At 45.9% G+C, this 23,545-nt stretch overlaps 1 protein-coding gene across 3 annotated transcripts in view; it reads left to right on the plus strand.

Moving 5' to 3' along the window:
- Positions 1 to 1,897: 1,897 nt before the first annotated feature.
- The window catches only part of tfap2c (transcription factor AP-2 gamma (activating enhancer binding protein 2 gamma)), a 120,029-nt gene continuing 98,381 nt past the window's right edge, over positions 1,898 to 23,545 (plus strand). Inside the window, exons 1-3 of one of the 3 annotated variants that reach the window (XM_072514514.1) lie at positions 1,898 to 2,003; positions 14,613 to 15,056; positions 16,612 to 16,663. In XM_072514514.1, coding sequence (XP_072370615.1) covers positions 1,971 to 2,003; positions 14,613 to 15,056; positions 16,612 to 16,663 — 529 coding nt within the window. In that variant the 5' untranslated portion in view covers positions 1,898 to 1,970. Of the gene's footprint in view, positions 2,004 to 12,347; positions 12,579 to 14,612; positions 15,057 to 16,611; positions 16,664 to 23,545 lie in introns of those variants that run through there. The other 2 variants (XM_072514511.1, XM_072514513.1) reach the window with 2 other exon arrangements.

Below are 23,545 nucleotides of genomic sequence, written 5' to 3' on the forward strand. Positions count from 1 at the left end.
AATGTGGACACCGCAGAGTGTGAGCGGAGGTGGGGGTAGTTCAGGGAGCCGATGGTCAACACACCCATCATCACAGAGCGCAAGAACCCCTCTCAGAAGATTGATATCTCTGACCCAAATTGCTTCCCGGGAACTCTTACTGCCCTTTGCAAAACAGTTTGTCCCTCCCGTAAACTCCTCTAGCCCCAGGACCCTTGAACACCACTAAATCTATACTCCCCTAATTATAATCGCTCCACTTTTAGTTATTTATTCGTGCGTGTGGCTGGTGAGGCCAGCATTTGTTGCCCATCCCTAATTGCCCTTGAGAAGGTGGCGTTGAGCTGCCCTCTGTGATGTGGGTACACCCGCCGTGCTGTTAGGGAGGGAGTTACAGGAATTTGACCCAGTGACAGTGAAGGAACAACGATATATTTCCAAGTCAGGGCGGTGAGTGACCTGGAGGGGAATATCTAAGTGGTGGGGTTCCCAGGTATCTGCTGCCCTTGTTAGTCGCTATATTCTTCAGTTGCTCGACCCTAAACTCTGTGATTTCAAGCTGACATCCACCTCTCCCCATCCTTTAACACTATTCTTAAAATCTATCTATTTTTAAAAATCCAATTAGAGTGCCCAATTATTATTTTTTCCAATTAAGGGGCAATTTAGCGCGGCCAATCCACCTAACCTGCACATCTTTGGGTTGTGGGGGTGAAACCTATCAATTTGACCAAGTTTTAGATCACCTGCCCGAATGTCTCCTGAAGTGGCTATCAGTGCCATACCTTGGTGGAATGTTCCTGTGAGACGGCTCATTTCATTATTGGCTCTGTACAAATCTAACCAGTGAATCTCCGGCCAATGCCAATGAGAAGCAAGACTCTGAAGGGTATGTGGATCCACATATGAACACACCCAGGTTGTGATTCTGAGCATAGACTAGGATTACCTGTAATTGGGGACGAGGATATGTTGGGGTAACTTTGTTGCACTCCTTCAAGGGATGCTGTGAGACTTGAGAGCAATTTTCTCGGAAGCTGCGCGTTGCTCAGGAGATTGGCCACAGAGGCGTTTGTTGACCAGCCAACTGGCCTCCGGGCAAACCTGCACCCTCCTAGATTTTTGAAGCTGCTTCGGCTGCGCTCCCTGCTTCCCGCCCTGAGGTTGACAAAGATCAACTACCGGCCTGGGGTTTGGGTCGCATGGCGTGGGCCACTTTTCCAACTGCTTAGCTGGGGGCCGATATCTTGGCAGATTCTCCCCAGTTACCTGAGCCATCAACCTCAGAGCGGTGAACAAGCGGTTGCTGCTCCCTGCTAACTGAATAGAGGCGCTTTGAACAGAGTGACAACAAGTGGTAACAGTGAGATAGGGAGGCAGGAAATGGAGTCAAGATAGAATCAGTGAGCGAGGGACAGAGATTGAGGGAGAGGACAGATATTAAGGGAGCAGGTAGAAATTTAAATATTCGAAAACAGACTGTTGGAAAATAAAAGCAGGAAATGCTGGGAAAACTCGGCAAGTTTTGTGGAGAGAGAAACAGAGTTAGCATAATCAATTCCACCCTTCTCAGGAATACTTGCTTTAATTATGTTGGTGTTTTCTCTCTCTCGAATATTCCAGTTGGAGCTCTGGGCTTTGATTTCCTCTGGGAGGTACTGTTTACACCCAGTTCCCATTGAAGAGAATGAATTTCCAGGAGGAATGTGTGCAGAGGCCTGACTAACAAAGGACAGCCCACCGGCTCTTTAACGGGGTTGAATGGCAAAGGGTGGAAACAAAAGGGAAGAGCAGCGGGGGAGAGGAGCCGTGTCTGTGCAGAACTGAAGGCTGCTGAAGGCTCCTCAGGTAAGTGATTGCGAGGTGGACCTGCCTCAGGTGCGCAGGCGCGTGTCTCACCCAAATGCAGTAAAGTGCAGCTTGCAAACGCAGAGACCGATCTGTGCCTCTCACTGGCTCCTCCACGGTGCAGCATCGACCGAGAAGCGAGCATGTCCTTACTGGGGAAAACAGGCGATTGGCAGGTATGTGGAGCTCAGGCCCACTCACTCACTGCCATCAGGCTCTCTGTTCTGTGTGGGGGTGGGAGAGGGGAGGGAGGGGTCCCTGTAAACTTTTAATTCACTTGTTACCCTGTGTTACATTCAGAAGGAGCGCGTCATTTTCGCAGGGGAGATTTCTATACTCGCACCTCGCATGTGCTAGTCTGTACAGTCAGCAAGGGCAGTGGATGTGGCCCAGGGAAGGGTTAACATGGTCCGGATCCCAGTTCCCCTAAGCCGGGGGGGGGGGGGGGGCAGATGTGCCTTTCGGCCGGATCCTCAACAATAGCAACAAGTGCTCCCTCTATTCGCTCGTGCATTGGAGCTCAGACCGAATCTCTCGGGCTGGCAGCCGCTGCTGGGTGTGTGTGTTCAATGAGCTGTTAAAGACAGACCTGAGTTTATCTGGCGCTTTTCATTCTCGGGGCGCCGCACAGCCAATAAAGTACTTCTGAAATGTGGTGCCTGCTGTAATTGTCAATACCCCGGGCCTTTCCTGAACACAGACTCCCTCAGCGAGCCGCGATTAAGAAGAACGTTGGCCCTCTCGCTGGGAAGTGGCCAGCGTGGGAGCTCAGACCCCAACAGCCTTCCTAAACTTTCAAACATCTCAGTGTTGAAAAGGCCAGAGGGAGTCGGGGGCTTGTAACACCTTTCATCAAATTTACAGCCAGCACCTTTCCAGTTAGTCTCAGCATGGTTAACTCGGGGAGAAGCTGGGACGGCGGAGGCTCCTTCAAGACGAAACTTGCAAAGGAAGAAACTCTCATTGCGAGCAACTAGCAGGTATGTTGTGGGAACTAATTCTGTGCCGATGGAACGGTGATATGTAACTTTGAATAGACGGTGAGATTATATACAGATTAATTGCAGTGTGGACTGGCTTTCACAGAATTGTCCGGTCAGTTTCACCTACAGGACGTTCGGCTGTTCATTTAGCAGATTTGAAAATCGTCCCAGGTAAAGCCAGACATAAGTGATGGATCGGTGGAATGCGAGCTGTTGAGTTTTATTTAACCCACTTGTTGTGTTTGACAGAAGCCCAGTTGTCGCGGGCCACCTCTGAAACCTTCACAGTTAGAAATGTCCATACATTTGTGAGAGGAATCCTGATCGTTGCCTTACTGTTGTTCCATGTCAGTGTTGGCTGAGCTGTCGTGAAGTAAATCTTAGGGACATATAGAAAAAGGACAATTTAGTTCCTGTGTTATAATGTTTCTACACTGCCTCCCACCACACAGCACCGTGGTGCGGGAGACACGGGGGAAACACTTCAGGATAATTCCGGGGGTTAAAATGTCCCAAAGCGATTAGACACTGATGTGCTGAGTCACCTGGAAACAGGAAGACCTTTGCCTTGAGAGACTGAAAGCCGGGGCTGACCGTTCTTGTGTTTAAATCCCTTTGGGGCAATGTTTTTGCCACGAGGCTTCACACTGGACACGGTGTGACTTGTCAGGGTGTGATGGTTACAAAGGCAATGAAGACAGCCTGGGCTGCACTGTAATTCAACAAACACCCAAATGTCTAACTCCACCTTGAACCATCTCAACTGGAGGTCATCTCAGTTACAGGCCAGGTTTTAACTGCCGCTTGGTTCATTCGCAAGTAATGAGGAGTTCAACTGAGCTACTTTTTTTTTGGTGGGGGGGGGGTGGAGTTTGTGATATCTCCAGGGTGTCCTGAAATGGATATATATATAAAAAAGAGGCGGGATAACTCCAGCACGACTTCATGGTCATCACCGACTAGAAATGGCATTTGGAAAGAGCGGGTTACTGACGGGGGGACTAATCCTTTAAACAGGGCTCCAAACACCGATCAACAGTCGATAAAATGAATCTTTGCCCGTGTTCGGGGCCGTTCACTGCAGATCCTGGCAATGTGATTTTTATTCAGCGCCTCCCAGCTTTTGTGTGGGAGATAGACATCTCATAAATAATGTAATGCTTCCAGGGAATGTCGGCAGAACGGCCGTTGAGAAGTTTCGGGAACCGTGTTTCTTAATAACAATCTTGCCGCACGCTGTCAGGTTTAATCCCCTCGCCTCCTTATATTCGGGACAGAATCAGGTTTCACGTTTCAGATACACACACGGTTGATTATTTTACAAGGTGCTTATATTTGTCTTTATTGTGACCCGAATTCATTCTTTGAATACGTGGAAAATGATTTAAAGAGGAACTTTTTGGAAGAATTGGATATTCAACAGAATGATAAACAAATTGGCAAAGTTACGGGGAAGGGCAGGGATGTGGAACTAATTGAATAGTTTCCCAACGCGCCCTCACAGGCACGACGGGCCGAATGGCTTTCGGCGCTGTGTGGCTTCATGAATAATAATCGTTATTATCACTCGTAGGCTTGCATTAACACTGCAATGAAGTTACTCTGAACATATGGATAGATACACTGCCACATAAGAAAATCGCACCCAGTGTTCAATAATCTGTATTATCCACCAATCTTGGTTCTGTAACTCTAAATCTAACCTCGGCCTCTGCAGCATTTTGGGGAGAGTGAGCCAGGTTTCTACTGTGTGGGAAACTGCTTCCTGACTGCTCCCGTGAAACTATTCCACTCTCCCCACCAGAGGAAATTATTTATCTCCCTATCAACATCTTTAATAAACACCTCAACGAATTGTCTGTACACGGGAGAGAGAGAATAGTCCAGTCAGTGTTAATACCTGCAGAGGAATGTCTGGTGTATCAGGATACTGAGATCTCGGTGTCGAACCACTCCTGTAGAGAGCACGGTGCGATTTGACAGAGCTATATAATACAGTACAGAGTCTTAGCATGTTCAGTAATATCAAATCTAACAATATGCCATAGCACAGTGCGAGAAAATAAATACAACATTCAATACAGCGTAATAGAACCATTTCAGTGTTAAACAGTATACTAGAATACACCTCTACAATATAAACTTACACAATGTTTCATAGTTCGCAGCTAATTATACAGCAAACCTTGTCTATGTAATCCGTCCTCACAATTTAAGCCTTTTAGCCCTGGTATCACTGTTATGAAAATCTATCCCCTCTTAGAATAATACATCCTTCGTGAGGTGTGACACCTCACGAAGGATGTTTTCTACCAGGCGAGCTTATTCCAGCTGCAACTTACTTCTTAATGTTCCGATCCTTTTGCGAGAAATTGCATTCGCACTTTTAATGACAGCTGTATCTGTCCAGTACCTGTTAATGATTCCAACCCTACAAAGGTGGATGCAGACACACACACACACATACAGGCAAGTGCAGCAAACACTTGGATGTAAAACTGAGAAGTCCAGAGCGCAGGCCACCAACCACGAAATGTAACAGAACTGAAGACCTGAAATGACTCAGTGACTCCCAACCTCTGCCCCCAGCCTTCCTTTGAGAAATAGGTTGAAGAATTGCCAACAGTTCACATTCATGCTGAACGAAATCCTGGCAATGCGTTGACCTGTTAACATCCACTCTTCTGGGAATCCCGAAACGGTCCTCCCACAGAGACGATTGGAGTTCAGGGACTGGGATTAATTGGGATGTCACAGTGATATTCCTTGTGAAGTAGTGGAGACAGGAATTTTAGCCACTGGAAGTACACCGTTTCCAAATGTTAAGCAAGCGGTTTCGAGACTTATCAAAAGGGTGGATTCCAGCCCTTGAAAAATCCTCTAAGTACCTGTGAAACTGTTCTGCATTTCAAATGGCGTTCCCCAGCAGGGACAATGCCTCGAGTTAACACCTCGCTTTATAGTCGACCCCACCAAAAATGGTAATGAAGACTATTGTCGAAGAAGGTGAGTTGCTGGCAAAGGGAGAGAGCTGAATTTCCACCTCCACAGCACCAGCCAGTCACTTCTGGAGTTTCTACAGAACGTGTCTCCGCCGCTGTGCTGCCCTTTCAATGTTAAACCGCAGCAATGTTTTCTTTCCGGAGTTCCTGAACACATTGACCGCTCTTGGCGACGAAGCCTCAGCGATGTGGTGTATCCAGATACAATCCCTGTCTTGTGAAAGCACAAGTTATTTTGTCTCGTCAAGCACCTTATTAATGTGCATGGAGAGAGAATGGTCAGTATTAATACCTGCAGAGGCATATCTGGTGTATCAGCACAGTGAAATCTCGGTGTAAGACGTATAGAGCACGATGTGGAGATGCCGGCGTTGGACTGGGGTGAGCACAGTAAGCAGTCTTACAACACCAGGTTAAAGCCCAACAGGTTTGTTTCAAATCATTAGCTTTCGGAGCACTGCTTCTTCCTCAGGTGAATGTGCCAGGGTCACCTGAGGAAGGAGCAGTACTCCGAAAGCTAGTGATTTGAAACAAGCCGGTTGGACATCTTACTGTATAGAGCACCGTGCGATTTAAATACAACACAGCCACATAATACAGTATAAAGTGTAGCAATATACCGCAGCACCGTATGATATACTATCCATAGAATCCCTACAATGCAGAAGGAGGCCGTTTGGCCCTTCGGATCTGCACTGCCCCTTTGAAAAAGCACCCTACTTAGAGCCACTCTCCCATCCTATAATGAAATCTAACATTCAATACAGCGTAATAGAACTGGAGTCCTCCTCAGGCCCACATCTCTTGTATTGGCACATTGACAACTGCTTTGGTGCCGCTTCATGTTCCCATTTGGACCCGGAAAAATGATCAATTTTGCTATCAATTTCCACCCCTTTATCACAGTCACATGGTCAATCTCCAATACTTTCTTTCCCTTCCTTCATCTCTCTACTCTATTTCTGGGGATAGATTATCCACTGATATCCATTACAAATGTACCGATTCCCACAGCTACCCCACTCAACACAGCTCATCACACCCCACATCCAGTAAGGACTCCATCCCATTCTCTCAGTTCCTTCACCTCCATCACATCTGTTCCAATGATGCCACTTTCCAAAATGGTGCTGCTGATATGTCTTAATTCTTCCATTCCCTCTGAAATATCCTGGTCCACTCCTCCATCACCCCCAACACCTCACCCTTTTCCCACGGCACCTTCCCATGCGATTGCAGAAGGTGCAATGACTGTCCCTTTACCTCTGCACTGTAAATTCAATGATAATCTATGATTAATCTAGGACAAAGGTTCGGCACAACATCGTGGGCCGAAGGGCCTGTTCTGTGCTGTATTTTCTATGTTCTATGTCCTCCCTGTCCATCATCCAAAGGCCTAAACATTTCTGTCAGGCGAGGCAGCACTTCATGTGCACTTCCTTCAATCTGGTTTATTGCATTTGCTGCTCCCAATGTGGTTTACTCTACACTGGAGAGGCTAAACACAAACTGGGTGACAGAGCACCTTTGGTCCATCCACAAGCAGGACCCAGACCTTCCTGTTGCTTGTCATTTCAACTCATGTCCTGCCCTCACGACCACATATCCATCCTTGGCCTGCTGCAATGTTCCAGTGAAGCCTAACGCAAGCTGGAAGAACAGCACCTCATCTTCCAAGTAGGCATTTTATAACCTTTCAGACTTAACATTAAGTTCCACAACTTCAGACTGCGAACTCTTCTCCACCTTCACCTCATTTTTATAATGTGGAGATGCCAGCGTTGGACATGGTGAGCACAGTAAGAAGCCTTACAACACCAGGTTAAAGTCCACAGGTTTGTTTCAAATCACTAGCTTTCGGAGCACTGCTTTATATTTATCAACTTAATTTAATTTCTTCCATCAATCCGTTTTTCCCTCGCCATTGTCCGCCCTCCCCCACCCCACTTGAACCACCCTTGAACCTGTTCCAGGTTCTCCTCTCTTAGACAATTCACCTTTGCTCTACCATTAACACATTCTGATCTCTTAATGTGCTACTATCTTAGCCTTGATCACCACTATTTGCATTCCCTTCATCTTTTTCTCCACCTATCGCTGGCCCCCTATCCAGCCTCGCTGCCCCCCCACCCCAAACACCATAAATTTGATGCTATTTCCAGTTCTCACTGGCTTTGACAATGAATCATCCAGACTCGAAACATTAGTTCCACGGGTACTGTCAGACCTGCTGAGATTGTCCAGCATTTTTGTTTGTGTTTCAGAATTTTAATATTTCTTAATATAGTAGGACATCGACAATTTAAACTTACAAAATATGCTTGACAAATCACAATTATTGAGTAAAGCACAGCAAAATATTCTCTCACAACTTAGTCATAAAATAAAAGCGAATGTTGGAAATCTGAAATAAAATCAGGAAGCGCTGGGAAGCTCAGGCAGTCTGTCAGACTTTATGGAGAGAGAGCCAGAGTTCCCAACACAAATCACAGATGGCTCGAATCATTAACACTATTCCTTCTCCACAGATGCTGCCAGACCCACTGAGCTTTTCCAGCATTTTCTGATTTTATTCGTCATTCGTATTTGGCAATACAATATAACAATACTACATGAATATGTGTATATATAAGTTGAATATCTGAAGAATTACAATGCCCCAACTGGCAGATATTTGAACTGTAAAAAGAAAGATGTTGGAGCGGCATGGTGATCACTCCTGCCTCACGGTTCCAAGGACCTGGGTTTGATCCAAGCCCTGGGTCACTGTCTGTGTGGGGTTTGCACATTCTTCCCATGTCCGTGGGTCTACCCCACCGCACAAAAAGATGTGCAAGGTAGGTGGATTGGCCACGTTAAATTGCTCCTTAATTGGAAAAACATGAAGTGGGTACACTAAATTTAATTTTTTTTTAAAAGAAAGATGCAGAGCAGTATTAGAACAGGAATTATGCCAACTGGCATGGGAATTATATAAATTTGTAAGGGAATTATGGCATCTTGTATATGAATTATATCTGGAATTATACCAGTTTGTATATGAATTACACCAGGCATCATACCAGGAATTATGCTAGTTTGTACATGAATTATACCAGTTTGTGTCGCAATTATAAGAGGAATTATATCAGCTTGTATGAGAATTATACCAGAAATTGTACCAGTTTGTACATGAATTATACCAGTTTGTATATGAATTATACCAGCTTGTGTAGGCACTTTACGAGGAATCACATCAGCTTGTATGAGAATTATACCAATTTGTTTATGAATTATACCAGATATAATACCACTTTGTATGTGAATTATGCCAGGAATCATAACGGAATTATGCCAGGTTGTATAGGAATTATACCAGCTTGTGTAAGAATTATACCAGAAATCACATCACCTTGTATGCAAATTATACCAATTTGTATATGAATTAAAGCAGGAATCCACCAATTTGTAAATGAATTCTACCACGAATTATACCAGTTTGTGTAGAAGTTATACCAGGAATTCTCCCAGTTTGTATATGAATTATGCCTGGAATTATACCAGATTGTATATGAATTATGCCTGGAATTATACCAGTTTGTACATGAATTATGTCAGGAATTATACCAATTTGTATATAAATTATATCAGCTTGTGTAGAAATTATACCAGGAATTATGTCAGTTTAATGAGAATTATACCAGTTTGTATATGAATTATACCAGTTTGTATATGGATTATGGCAGGAATTATTCAGTTTGTAATTGACTTACACCAGGAGTTATACCAGTTTGTATATGAATTGTATTAGCTTGTGTATGAATTGTACAAGGAATTATCTCAGATTGTACGAGAATCATGCCAGTTTGTATATGAATTATACCAGTTTGTATATGGATTATGGCAGGAATTATTCAGTTTGTAATTGAATTATACCAGGAGTTATACCAGTTTGTATATGAATTGTATCAGCTTGTGTATGAATTCTACAAGGAATTATCTCAGATTGTACGAGAATCATACCAGTTTGTATATGAATTATACCAGGAGTTATGCCAGTTTGTATAGGAATTATACCAGTTTATATATGAATTATACCAGGAATTATATCAGTTTACATATGAATTATACCAGGAGTTACACCAGTTTGTATATGAATTATACCAGGAGTTATACCAGTTTGTATATGAATTATACCTAGGATTTACCAGTTTGTATATGAATTATACCAGCTTGTATAGGAATTATATCAGCTTGCATGAGAATTATACCAGTTTGTATATGAATTATATCAGGAACTATACCAGGTTGTATGTGAATTATACCAGGAATTATATCCGTTTGTGTGAGAATTATACCAGTTGGATAGGAATTATACCTGGAATTATATCATTTTGTATGGGAATTATACCAGTTTGTATGTGAATTATGACAGGAATTATATCAGGCTGTATGGGAATAATACCAGGAATTATGCCAGTTTGCATATGAAGTATACCAGGACTTGTACCAGTTGTGTAGCAATTATACCAGTTTTTATATGAATTATACCAGAACTTATATCAGTTGTGTAAGGATTATACCAGTTTGTATATGAATTTAGGTTTATTTGCTCAATGGATTGAAGGGTGTAACGTAGCCTGTGTTTCTTACGAGAACAGAGGAGGATTAAGAGGGATGTAATCAAGGTTTGAAAAATTGACGAGTTACATAACCCATTGATAGCTGCTGAATGGGGCCGAGGGTTGTGACTGAGCAAATGAAGAGAGTATAGAAAATGAGTTTCCACACAGCCGTCTGTTTCTACGCGCAGTCATTCACAGGCAAGCGTTTAGAATCGAATTTAAAATTACTTGGAAGACGATTTGGAAAGGAAGAATAAAAAGACGGGAAAGAGGGTGGGAAACGGGAGGCATTCCCAGGGGGGGAGTTGGCACAGACAGTGGCTAATGGAGCCGAGTGTCAGCTGCCAGTCACTGCTGTGTATCGATGATAATGACTATGATTAAATAGCATTGAAGATCAGCAAAAACAAAAGCAGTCGCCATCCGGGGGTGTTAACACATTTGTTCCTGAGAGCAAATAATAAACTGCTCACTGAGAATCTTTCAACAATTCTGAAAAAGGACTGTAACCCTATCATTAAAAATCAGTGAATCCAAACCTGTTTGAGAGAGGAACGGGTCGAATTCATACAGAGACTGTATTACTGAGGGAGCAATCGGCAAGGCTTTTAATGTGCCTGGTCAACGCGGAATTTCAGGCTAACAGTTGATAGCAGCTCCAGGCTCCGAACTGACCCTGTGATCTGTTCGTCGTTGTTCCTTTCAGTAAGGAGGGGGAAGCCAGAGAGAGAGAGGGAGACTGGGGAATTCCTGTTCGAGCGAGGCAGGATCTTGAGAAAGACACAAACAACAGAGATTGAACCCCCAATGATCAGAGACTGGGGAGTATCTATCAAACCACTCATACTCCTCTGAAATGGGCAAAGCTAGCAGCTCAGGAGAGAGACTGCAGTCTGTGATCAGTCCTTTGCTGGAGGAGCGGGATTGTAATCTGATCCCTACCTGGGGCCCATTCCAATTTCTATCCTCAGTTGCGAGGGGAATCTCCCGCCTTCTGTCCCCTCCCCTTTTAAGGAAACCCCGAAGAAACACTAAGAAGCCGCTGGGAATCTTTCGCAGTATGTGACTGACCCTCTGGATAGAGAGTGGAACTCGGGAAAAGCTCCCTCTGGTATCTCACCGCCTCCCCTGATAGTTTCAGGCAGCGATTCTGCAGTTTTCTTTTTTAAATATGAATGTCACGCTTACTTTATTTTGAGTGGATTCTTCCCAGTTTTTCCAGTGGCGCGGAGTTACATTGCACCCAAATCGACACATACCAACTGCTCCTCAGACCGTGAGGAGGAGGTCAGAGCCGCCGACCGCTGACAAGATCAAACTTGTCGAGTTTTTGACACAAAAGGGGGAGAAAATATACTAATGAAGAACTCGAACCTTTGCATCAGAGAGGAATAGCGTGATTGCTGGAATCTGAAGGAAAAACAGAAAATGCTGGACAATCTGGGGCAGCATCTGCGGAGAGAGAGATAATCTGGGTGACTTGTTTGTCAATTGAGGAATAGTACCTGGGTTTCGAGGTGGAGGTTTGTGACTGCGAGGATGAAGCAAGGAGCTGGGGGTCCCGCTCTCTCCAGCCAGCCTGGGAGAGTGATGGCTGGCTTGGGTCTGATGGTTCTCCCGCCAGAGGTGTGTAATGAGGGAGGGATGCCACTGATTCAGAATGGTGCTTGTGTTGAATGGCACTGGGCTGGACTGGGGGAGTTCAGGAGGGGAGTGAGTGGTGTCGAGCCGGGCTCGTTGAATTGAGACAGCTCCTCCTGACTGCCACATTGAATCATCTGCTCCAGGCCCCTCCTTCAAAACTGATAGGCTCGCCCCCTCACCCGGGGAGGCTCGTGATTGGTCAAAGCTTCGATTGCCACGCCCAGCGTTGACGTAACGTCAGGCACCCAGGTCCCTCCCCACCAGTGGGCGGGGCTTCCGCCCTTGGGGAGCTCCATCCTCATTGGCAGCGACAAAGCCGAGCAACATTGCCCCATTCCGGGGAGCCCAGAGACAGGAGGAGGTTGTCACATCATTGGACACTTGTGCTCCGCTTGGATTGTGAGACTCGCCGGGCTCTTCTGGAGTCGGCTTCACCGCGGGAGCACAAGATGTTGTGGAAATTAGCCGACAATGTGAAATATGAAGAGGATTGCGAGGTGAGAATGTGCTTCAAACTGGTGAGAATCCGGCATTGGGGGGGGGGGGGTCAATGTTTTTAAACTTGAGGCGATCTGAAATAGTTCCTCCCTATTTCTCAATGTAGCAAATGGACTTCTGAGTCAACAATGTTCGAAATGTGTTCGAGAGGTTGTGTCTGGTTAAACCCCCAGTTAAAGAACTTTACCCTCATTTTTCTACTCATCCTCCCCTCTCTCATTCATCCCCTCCCGTTCACTCCAAGTCCCTGAACTTTACCTTTGAGGGTCACACCTTTTTAATGTGACATCCAGAGCACACTATTCTTTAGTTGCAACTTTTCTGCCAACAGACTGCGCGACTTCAACTCAATGCTTGAAGATTGTTTTTATTTTCTTCATTTAAGGAGATATCTTCCAAATTGGTATTTTTTAATCAGGTTTTAGACGCTGTTTGCCGGCCGCTCGGTGACATTAGTAAAACAGCCTCGAGGTTAGGGAGTTACAGAAAGCAGCCCAGTGACAGGGGCTGGGAGTTGAGAATCCCGTTTAACTGGTTCCTCACTTCAGGACAGATCACAGAAAAGTGAGAGCTGGAGTGATTCCGGGAACGCGGGGGAGTGGAGCAGGCAAGGGGAGGTGTCCAGCCACCGAGAACTCCCTCCTTTCAGGGAATGATGCCTCAAAGTCGGAATGAGGGACTCCTGACCGCCCCCCTCCCTTGCCCTCCCCCTCCCCAGCTCACCTCTTTCCTCCGGTCCAACCTTCATGTGTTAGCTTGGGGAGAGAGAGGCCGGAGGTGCTTCCTGGCCGAATTCTCACGTTAGTTTGGAGAGCAGACCCCGGACAGTGTTGCTTACAGCCTGATCTCGCCTTCTGCCCGGGTTCATATCTATTTCGAACAGAGAGCGGTTAGCAGTGAGCTTACCAGCTTTAATCCCTCTTTTAACTGTCAGTGTAAACATGAATGGATGTGAATTTCTAAACCCCGGCGTGTCTCATCGTGTCCAGCCTCTCTCTCAACATTCCCTCAGCAATCTGACCGCTGGGCTCATCTTTACAAAGTATTCACTGTCTTGCTAACTCTCATTATCCCCATGAAACCACATTCATTGGCTCTGCGGAAAGAGAACACGGGTTACCACCTAGTTTGAGTCCCAGGCCCTGTTTGTGCTCAGTGTTGGAATGGAGAGTCGTTCTCTCAGTGATCTACATGAGATCTAGATGGAGGAATGTGAACAGAATCTTTCAGCAGCTACCGCAATGTGGCTCCTAAACGGAAGAGAAAATTACACCGTAGATGTTTCATTATTGTTGGTGGATTTAATATTTGAGTTGAAAGTTGCTCTCTGGCGGTGTTATTCTGGTATAAACCGAGTATAAAAATATACAAGAAATAAAGAATTATCTCTCGCTCCCGATACAGACTTGTGTGAAAGTGACCATTGCGAAACAGATTCGATTGGAATTTATTTCGGGCCAATACACTATCAGCCCTGGGAGTTCTTCCCCAGGGAACTGTTGGGGAGGCAATGACAGAGGGGGCTGCACTGGAAGATTTGGACTATCATTATTTTTTAATCCAGTAGCGAGCTGCCGGGAGATATGTGAAAACATGAAGTTATCTGACAGAGTGTGCGTGCGGCTTGGAAGTGATTGGTTGTCTCTGGCGTGTTGGAGTTCGCGCCCACAGAAATTGGGTGTTTTGTTTGTTCACAAGAAGGAAATGAAGATTGGGATTTGTCAGAATCTGCTCCACATCACAATATTGAACCCCACTTTCTCCAGGACTCCCCCCCCTTATATTTCAGCACAATCAGTTTGCTCAGGGACCACGAGGAATTCAAATGAGAATATTCACGTTTTCAAATTTAAAAAAATTAAGAGAAATGTCGTGTGTAAAATAGTCCTGGCTGAACTGAGATTGTTTATTTTCAGATAAAGTTGTCGCTTGTTTTATTTATTGGAGTCGGAATGATGTGATGGTAACAAGGGGTAGTAATTCATTGTCTGTTTAACATCTTCACAATGCAGAGCCTCACTAACCAGAATGAAAATCTTTCCATATCTCCTCAGGACCGACACGATGGTAGCAGTAATGGGACTCCGAGACTGCCCCAGCTGGGGGCGGTTACCCAGCACCTGTATTCGGCGGCACCTCCTCTGTCTCACACCCCGAGCTCCGACTTCCAGCCGCCCTACTTCCCCCCTCCGTATCAGCCCCTCGCCTACACCCAGTCCCCGGACCATTACTCCCACTTGGGCGACCCATACTCCCTCAATGTCCTCCACCAGCACCACCACCAGCAACAGCAGCAGCACTCAGGCTGGCAGACTCGCCAGAACCAGGGTGTCGGCCTATCTCAGCAGCAGCGAAGCGGCCTGGCGGCTCAGCTCTCAGCCTTGGAGCCCAGGAGGGAAATCCGGCGCCCAGAGATCCTCATCCCCGGCACTCACCACATGGAAGCAGTCTTGGCTGAAAACCTGAACATGCACGATGTGGTGCACGCAATGGAGGAGGTACAGTTATTCCGAATACTCTCCATCCTTTTGCTAAATACTTGACTAACGACCTTTTAAAAAAATAAGTATGCGAAAAGAGCAACTGAATAATGGATTTCTAATTACTCCCAACATAAATCACTGCAAATTAACTTATAATGTTTTAATTTTGCACTGCCTGAATGTACACAAGTATTGTAGAAGAGCTGGAGAGTTGGGGCTAGGACTGTAGACGGACAGGGCTGTGTAAAGGAAGAATTCGCCTTATGTCTCAGTCCCGTTTTAAATGTTGGATGCGAATAATAATGTTGCATCATTACAAAACCTGAAATGCATTATTACAACTGACCATTATTACAATTATTATTACATTACATTATTACAATTACATTATTGCAATTGGCAATTGACCAGTTATAGAACGGCTAAGGTTTCACGGAGGGCAGATTTAACAGTGCCAAGCCTTCCAAACTGCTTGTCTCCTCTTTACAGGACCTCGTGTGCTTCTGTCCATGTATCGTTTCAAGCCCCGTCATAGTTTTCAGATACCAGGCAGTATTTAAACAGAGCCCTTGGACAAGTAGATAGCAAGTGGTGTTAAAACGCCTATTCCTTTTAAACTCGGCAATTTCTGTCGATCAAATCCTAGAAAGGCATTGAAAGGTTAATGTTTATTAATCGACTGTACACAATAGTCCAGCCCTTATACTCCGGAGAGCTCTATCAGTTATTGTTCACACTTGTGAAACGAATGGCTTCAAACATCTCAGAGGTTTCTCAGGAGCTGAATCTGTGTTTAAACCATTGCAGATCTCTGCTGATGATTTTTCAGCTTTTAAAATTATAATTCTCAGAATGAGGAGGGTTTTTTTTTCGGTGGGGGGAGGGGAGCTAAGTTGTTGGGTACTTCTGGACGATGTGACGGCGAATCAGCAAAAGGCAGCGGCAGCCGGTGAACCAGTTGTGAACAAAGACCTTCTTCCGAGAAAGAGGAGAGAGCGGGGGCGAGAGGTCCCGACACATTCCCTCAAATATCTCAAACACACAATTAGGAACTTTGGGAAGACACCCGTTCAGTGTGAATGACAAACAGGCCAGCCGGGGAGAGAATGATTCATTCATTTAAACTGTAACTATTATTTTAAACAGATAGATTTAGAGAAGTTAATTCAAATCATTAGCTCTAAACGGCCTCTTTCATTTCCGTACCAGCTTCATATTAGACAAAATCCGACATGAGTATTTAAGGGATACTTTCGTTTTCCTAAAGGATTTAAATATTAGTTTGGATATTTTTATCACGTCGGGTTAACAGTTTAATTTTTCTATGTTAAAAATCATCTTTCACAGCTTCATTCTGATAGTTTTGAAATTTTTGTTTTCAAATTCGGCGGTGTTTTCAATTGGTTTATGCTCAGATAGCCAGCACAGGTACGAGGTGCCTCCTGTATGTGCAGTATGTCATGTCCCCTTCGGCCCGAGCCCGGGGTTTGCAGGAGAATTGGACATGTTTTGTGTTGTCAGACAGATGTGGAGCCAGCCACTAAAATCCGGGTTTCGTCTTTTCTTGCAGCACGCGGAGGAGCCCAGTCTGCTCATTCAGGACCACGGAGTTATAAAGAAAGGTAAGAAGTGCTCAATTCATTGCAAACACCCACCTCATCCCCGGGACACTGAGCGCCTTTGGAACCCCCTCTCCCTCGGTTCTTGAACAGCGGGTGTTAATGAGAGACTCCCGTTGGGATTTGAGTTTAACCCTCGCTGCCCTTTCCAACAAGTTGTGTCTCCATTCTGGCTGAGAGATTCCGGGGCAGGCGATCAGAGTGTCCTCTCTCTACCCTATTCAGACTGACAGCGAATCAATCAGAAAAGTGGCTGCTTCACACAGACTCCTGTCCAGTCTGTTTGGGAAATCCTGCTCATTTCCCCAAACCACACAATAGTTTCAGGAACGCTGCTGTCCCAATATCTGTTCAACACGATATTCTGACCAACTGCCAGCTCCAACTGAGCCCCGACTCCGAGCTCCCAATATTCAACGGCGGCACTGAAGGAGGGGGAGAGAGTGAAAGGCAGAAGAGCAGGAATCGATGATCAAATTCACTTCCAGCGTAACTGCCTGCCCCCCCCCCCCCCCCACCCATCCCACATTTTTATTGGTGGAAAAGATTATCTCCTCTTGGCTTTTAACTGAATTGTCTGCCGAGATGTCAGAGTTGCGATTACTCCGGGAAGGGTGAAAGCAGATGGGCCGAAAGGCCGTACTCACATTTATCTAATCGCTTGGACACTGGGTTGGGAAGGTGATGGGTCTGGACACTGGGTTTGAGAGGGGATGGTTCTGGACACTGGGTTGGGAAGGTGATGGGTCTGGACACTGGGTTTGAGAGGTGATGGTTCTGGACACTGGGTTGGGGTGGTGATGGTTCTGGACTCTGGGTTTGGGGCGGTGATGGTTCTGGAGTCTGAGTTTTGGGAGCTGATGGTTCTAGACTCTGGGTTGGGGAGGTGATGGCTCTGAACTCTGGGTTTGGGGAGGTGATGGTTCTGGAATCTGGGTTTGGGAGGTGATGGGTCTGGACTCTGGGTTGTGGAGGTGGTAGTTCTGGACACTGGGTTTGGGAGGCGATGGGTCTGGACTCTGGGTTTGGGAGGTGATGGTTCTGGACATTGGGTTTGGGAGGTGATGGTTCTGGACACTTGGTTTGGGAGGTGATGGTTCTGGACATTGGGTTTGGGAGGTGATGGTTCTGGACACTTGGCTTGGGAGGCGATGGGTCTGGACTCTGGGTTTGGGAGGTGATGGTTCTGGACACTGGGTTGGGGTGGTGATGGTTCTGGACTCTGGGTTGGGGCGGTGATGGTTCTGGAGTCTGGGTTTTGGGAGCTGATGGTTCTAGACTCTGGGTTGGGGAGGTGATGGTTCTGGACTCTGGGTTGGGGAGGTGATGGCTCTGGGTTTGGGGAGGTGATGGTTCTGGACTCTGGGTTGGGGAGGTGATGGTTCTGGGGTCTGGGTTTGGGAGGTGAAGGGTCTGGAGCCTGGGTTGGGGGAGTCATGTTTGGCTTGTTAGATTCTGCTTGAACACTAAATTGAGACTTTGTTTGTGAAATGTAACTGTACTTATGCGTAACTAACTATGTATGAGTATGAACTGTGGTTCCTCCCCCACCTTCACACTCACATTAAGGATGAAACTGCTTGCTAACTCTCCAGGATTGCCCTGATATCTCCAGAACTCAGGAGACTAATGTCCGGGGCCCTGTAGCAAGTAAAACACAAGAGGGAAAAATGAGGGGGACATTCAAGACTTTTTTAAAGTTAAATAAATCGCAATGAAGTTAGGAGACCCTAGGTCTATTCACTCTTCTATTGGTTGTTGATCAAGATGATGGGTGTGGACACTGATCAATGGTGGGAGAGTGGGGCGGGTGGGTGAATGTGATGAAACCTCCAGGAATATGTTCAAGGAGAGATGGCAACTTGTCCTTTGCCACTGACTTACCAGAGGGGCAGGAAAGCAGGCCTGTCTCTGAGATTCTGTCTGTGCTGAATTGGTTCTCTGGCTCATTTTGAAATTCTGTGGACTGAATAAATCGTTCACTTTAATTCTCGTAGACTTTTGAACTGTGCCCGAAGAATCATTGGTAGATAGGGGTGGGAATGTGTTGAACTCGGCCTGTGACCAAGGTCAGAGTTTAAAACCAGATTCATTGATACTCCAGTTTAATGAGAACGGGAGCAAGATTCATATTGACACGGACTCCAGTGACTGCCTTCCATTCTGAAGTGGCCCTCTCCTCTCCTGGCTCTGGGTTCACAGTTCTGACTGGACACACCTCAGTCTCAGCTCTCGAATCTGGCTGTGTGCTCTGAATGAAAAATCGCTCGGTGCTTATTCAGACTGAGCTGCAATCATTTGCTTGGTCTTTGCAGTCGCTCTCTTTACCATTCCTGCAGTCAGATGCCACCTCGGCTCCTGTTTTGTCGGGACCCATGTGCTATCAGCACTGCAGCATCTTCCAGATAGAGAACAGGAGAGGTATTGTCTGGATGGCTTCCCTCTGCACCTTTACTGCCGACGGGACTCTGCCGTTTGTGTAACGCTTAAGTTGCATTTCAGTTAAAATTTTCAATTAAAGGCGGGATTGATCCCAGGACCCTGCATTTCGGAGGGTTCTCCCACCATTCAGCAAGTCCCATCAGCAGGTGGACTTTGGGTGTGATGCCTTACCCAGTCGAGCAGCCAGCATCAATGGGTTAACAACTTGTCAGGAAGCCGGCTTTCAGCTGTGGGGGTAGGGCTATATCCATCTCTCGGCTTGATGGGGTGGGGGAATGGACGAAGAAAATTGAATGTGTGGAGAGAGTGCGCCTATTGTTCCCTATCCTATATAATCAGGTTGCCCATGGTTATCTCAAATAGCAGTTTTAATCCATTTTTAATAGTTGTGCAGAAGGTAATTATTTACATTCCAAAAAAACTTCAGTAATGCCCTCACACTGCACCGTCTAAAATCATTATTTTGATGTGGGTGACATGAGCAAGGCTGATATTTATTGTAAACACAGTGACCTTTGGGAAAGTGATGGTAAGATGCCCTCTTGAACCACGATAGCCCCTGCAGTCTCTCATTCCCAGTGATGTCAATCTGTCTCGAACCCTTTGCCGGCATCTTGCTGTACACTCTTAATGATAATACAAGCAGCCATACCATGCCGCCAAGCGTGGGGAATACGTAGGGATCTTAAACTAATGACCCTTCAAGGGTGACGCATTCACAGTGGTTAGCACTGCTGCCTTACAGCGCGAGGGACCCGTGTTCAATACTGGACGCAGGTGACTGTGTGCTGTTTGCACTTTCTCCCCGTATCTGCATGGGTTTCCTCTGGGTGCTCCGTTTTCCACCCACATTCCAAAGATGTGCAGGTTAGCTGGATTGGCCATTCTTAATTGACCCTCAGTGGGCTTAAGTAAGATGTTCTTTCCATGAGCTGGTGCAGACTCGATAGGCTGAATAGCCTCCTGCACTGTAAAGTGTATGAAGGTTGGGTAGGGTTACAGGGATAGGGTGGGGGAATGGGCCTGGGTAGGGTGTTCTTTCGAAGGATTGGTGCAGACTCGAATGGCCAAATGGCCTCCTTCTGCACTGTAGGGATTCTAGTATTAGTTGGCGTGTAGTGATTTGTATAATGTTGCTGATTGTATCCTTCCTATTCCTTGTGTTCATTGTGGGGTTGGATTGATCACACTTGAACACTGCAATTGGAGACTGAAAACTATAATCTGGGTTTCACTCAGATCTCCCTTTGCATACCCTGTCCCTCAGTTATATTCAGCCAATGTAGACAGCAATCAATGGCCTGCAGTGTCTAAATGTTTCACCTAACTGCAGGTAATGGAAACTCCCAAGTGTCTTTTACATACCTGGTTGCAGATTGCAATACATCACTCTGATCTCCAGATTAACATGACAAAACTATTGTTGGAGTGTGGAGTGGTTAACAGGTCAACACACCCAAGAGCAGGGCTATAGGTATCATTTTGGCTTTCTGGGTTAGAAAGGTGTGGACCATGGAGCCCCCAGGACCTCTAATAATGAATCTCTGCTCCAATTGGCTTTTACATTTCTCAAGTTGTTCCATTGAGGATTTATCCAAATAAGCATTAAAAATAACCTTTTTTAAATCTGAATTTTGCAACAAGATAGGCCAGTGAATTCAAAATCCTTGCACCAACTGCCCACCTTTAAGAGAATGCCCAGCTTCATCAGAAATCAGGGCTGTAGGTTGAAAACTCCAATACATTAAATTATACGTATGTGTGAGAGTGTATGTGTAAAAGCGTGTGCACGTGAGACAGAGTGGATGTGTGAAAGTATGTCTGTGTGTGAGACTGTGTGTGTGTAAAAGAGTGTGAGAGGGTGCGCGTGCATAAGTCGGAGTGGACGTGTGAGAGAGTGTGTGTGTGGAGAGAGAGAGTGGGTTTAAGAAAGTGTGTGTGAGTGAGAGTGTGAGACAGAGTTTGTGTGAGAGAGAGAGCGTGGGTTTAAGAAAGTGTGTGTGAGTGAGAGTGTGAGACAGAGTTTGTGTGAGAGAGAGAGCGTGGGTTTAAGAAAGTGTGTGTGAGTGAGAGTGTGAGACAGAGTTTGTGTGAGAGAGAGCGTGTGCGTGTTTGCAGCTATGAGCTTGTTGATACATGTGGCTGACTAAAAACAGTACCGGCAAAATCCATTAAAAGGACAAGAAACCTTGCAATTAAATAACATTTTGCAGAAACAGCCCAAAAACATTTCACGTCCAGTGAACAACACTTTGAGTGCAGGTGATTGTATTTTGCATCCAGCAATGAGGTGAAAGACAGGTTTTGGGTGCTGTTAATTACAGGAAGAATGTTGGCTGGGACACTGGGAAAATTCCTTGCCCTAAGATCATTAATATCAATTTTCCTGAACTCAATTTGTCTGGTAGATTTAATGATGTGAATTTTAGAGGGCGTCACGGGGTGCAGTGGTTAGCACTGGGATGATGTCGCTGAGGACCGGGGATCGAATCCTGGCCCTGGGTCACTGTCTGTGTGGAGTTTGCACATTCTCCCCGTGTCTGCGTGGGTTTCACCCTCACAACCCAACAAATGAGCAGGTTAGGTGGATTGGCCACGTTAAATTGCCCCTTAATTGGAAAAAAAATAATTGCATACTCTAAATTTATAAAAAGGTTTTAAAAAATGATGTGAATTTTAGGGGCTGCCTCAGGAATGGCAATCTCCCTGGGCGGTGCAGTGGTTAGCACTGCTGCCTCACAGCACTGGGGACCCGGGTTCGATCCTGGCCCCGGGTTACAGTCTATGTGGAGTTAGCGCATTCTCGCCATGTCAGCGTGGGTCTCACCCCAAGAACAAATTAAGAAGCAATTTAGCGTGTCAATCCACCTACCATGCACATCTTTGGGTTGTGGGGGTGAGACCCACGCAGATAGGGGGAGAATGTGCAAACTCCGCACGGACAGTCACCCAGGTCCTTGATGCCATGAGGCAGCAGTGCTAACCGCTGCACCACCGTGCGACCGGGACAGCCGTGTTTGATTAATTTAATCACAGTTTTTGGGGAGATAACCAGGAATGTTGATGAGGGTAATGCATTTGAATGGTCTATGTGGACTTCAACAAGGCTTTTGATAAGGCTCCTTATTACAAATTAGTCAGGAAAGTAAGGGCCCATGGGATCCAAGGCAGAGTGGCACATTAGATCCAAAATTCACTGAGAGGCAGGAAGCAGAGTGTGATGGTAGAGGGATTTTTCTGTGACTGCAAGTCTGTTTCTGATGGGGTTCTGCAGGGCCTGGTGCTGGCCCTTGCTAATTGTAGTGCACACTAATGATTTGGACTTAAATGTAGGGGGTATGATAATGAACAGGAGCAGTACAGTGGCAAATGGCATTTAACCCTGAAAAGTGAGGTGATACATTTTGGGAGGACTGACAAGGCAAGAGAATACCAAATGGTAGGTCGCTAGGAAGTACAGAGGCTCACAATATGCCTTGTTATCCAAGGTTCCCGAAACTTGCCATACTTATCCTTCTTTCTCACAGGAACACGCTGGTCCTGAATTCCTACCAACTGATATATGAAAGCCTCCCAGGTGCCAGATGTTGATTTACCCTCAAGCACCTGCCCCAACCTAGGTTCTTCAGTTCTGGCCAAATATTGTTATAATTAGCCTTCCGCCAATATAGCACCTTCACCCAAGGTATCTTTCTCCAACAGTACCTTAAAACCTAGTGAATTATGGTCACTGCTCCCGAAAAGCTCCCCTACTGAAACTTCAGCCACCTGGCCGGGCTCATTACCTAATACAAGATCCAGCAAGCCCCCTTCCCTAGTTGGACTATCTACATATTGTTTCAAGAAGCCCTCCTGGATGTTCCTGACAAACTCTGCCCCATCCAAGCACCTAGCACTAATGAGTCCCAGTCAATATAGGGGAAGTTAAAATCCCCCACCACAACACCTTTCCAAAATCTGCGTACATACCACTCCTTTATTTCCCACTGGCTGATGGGAGGCCTATAGTGAACCCCTAACATTGTGACTGGACCCTTCCTATTCCTGCCTCGTTGTATGAGCCCTCTGAGGTGTCCTCCCGCAGTACAACTATGATATTCTCCTTAATCAATAGTGCAACTCCTCCACCCCTTTTACATCCTCTTCTATCCCACCTGAAACACCTATATCCTGGAACGTTTAGCTGCCAATCCTGTCCCCCCCTCAAACAAGTCTCTGTAAAGGCAACATCATATATCCAAGTACTAATCCAAGCTCTAGGTTCCCCTGCTTACCTGTTATACTTCTCACATTGAAACAAATGCACTTCAGACCACCTGTCCCGCTGTGTTTAGCAATGTCTGCTCTTCCTCTGAGCCTTACTGGCTCTATTATCTAGTTCACCCTCACTCAGTTATTTCACCTTCTGACTATTGTACTGAAGATTAGAGGGATCTTGGAGAA

The sequence above is a fragment of the Scyliorhinus torazame genome, chromosome 8 (genome assembly GCF_047496885.1).
Source record: "Scyliorhinus torazame isolate Kashiwa2021f chromosome 8, sScyTor2.1, whole genome shotgun sequence".
In the NCBI taxonomy this organism is placed as follows: Eukaryota; Metazoa; Chordata; class Chondrichthyes; order Carcharhiniformes; family Scyliorhinidae; genus Scyliorhinus; species Scyliorhinus torazame.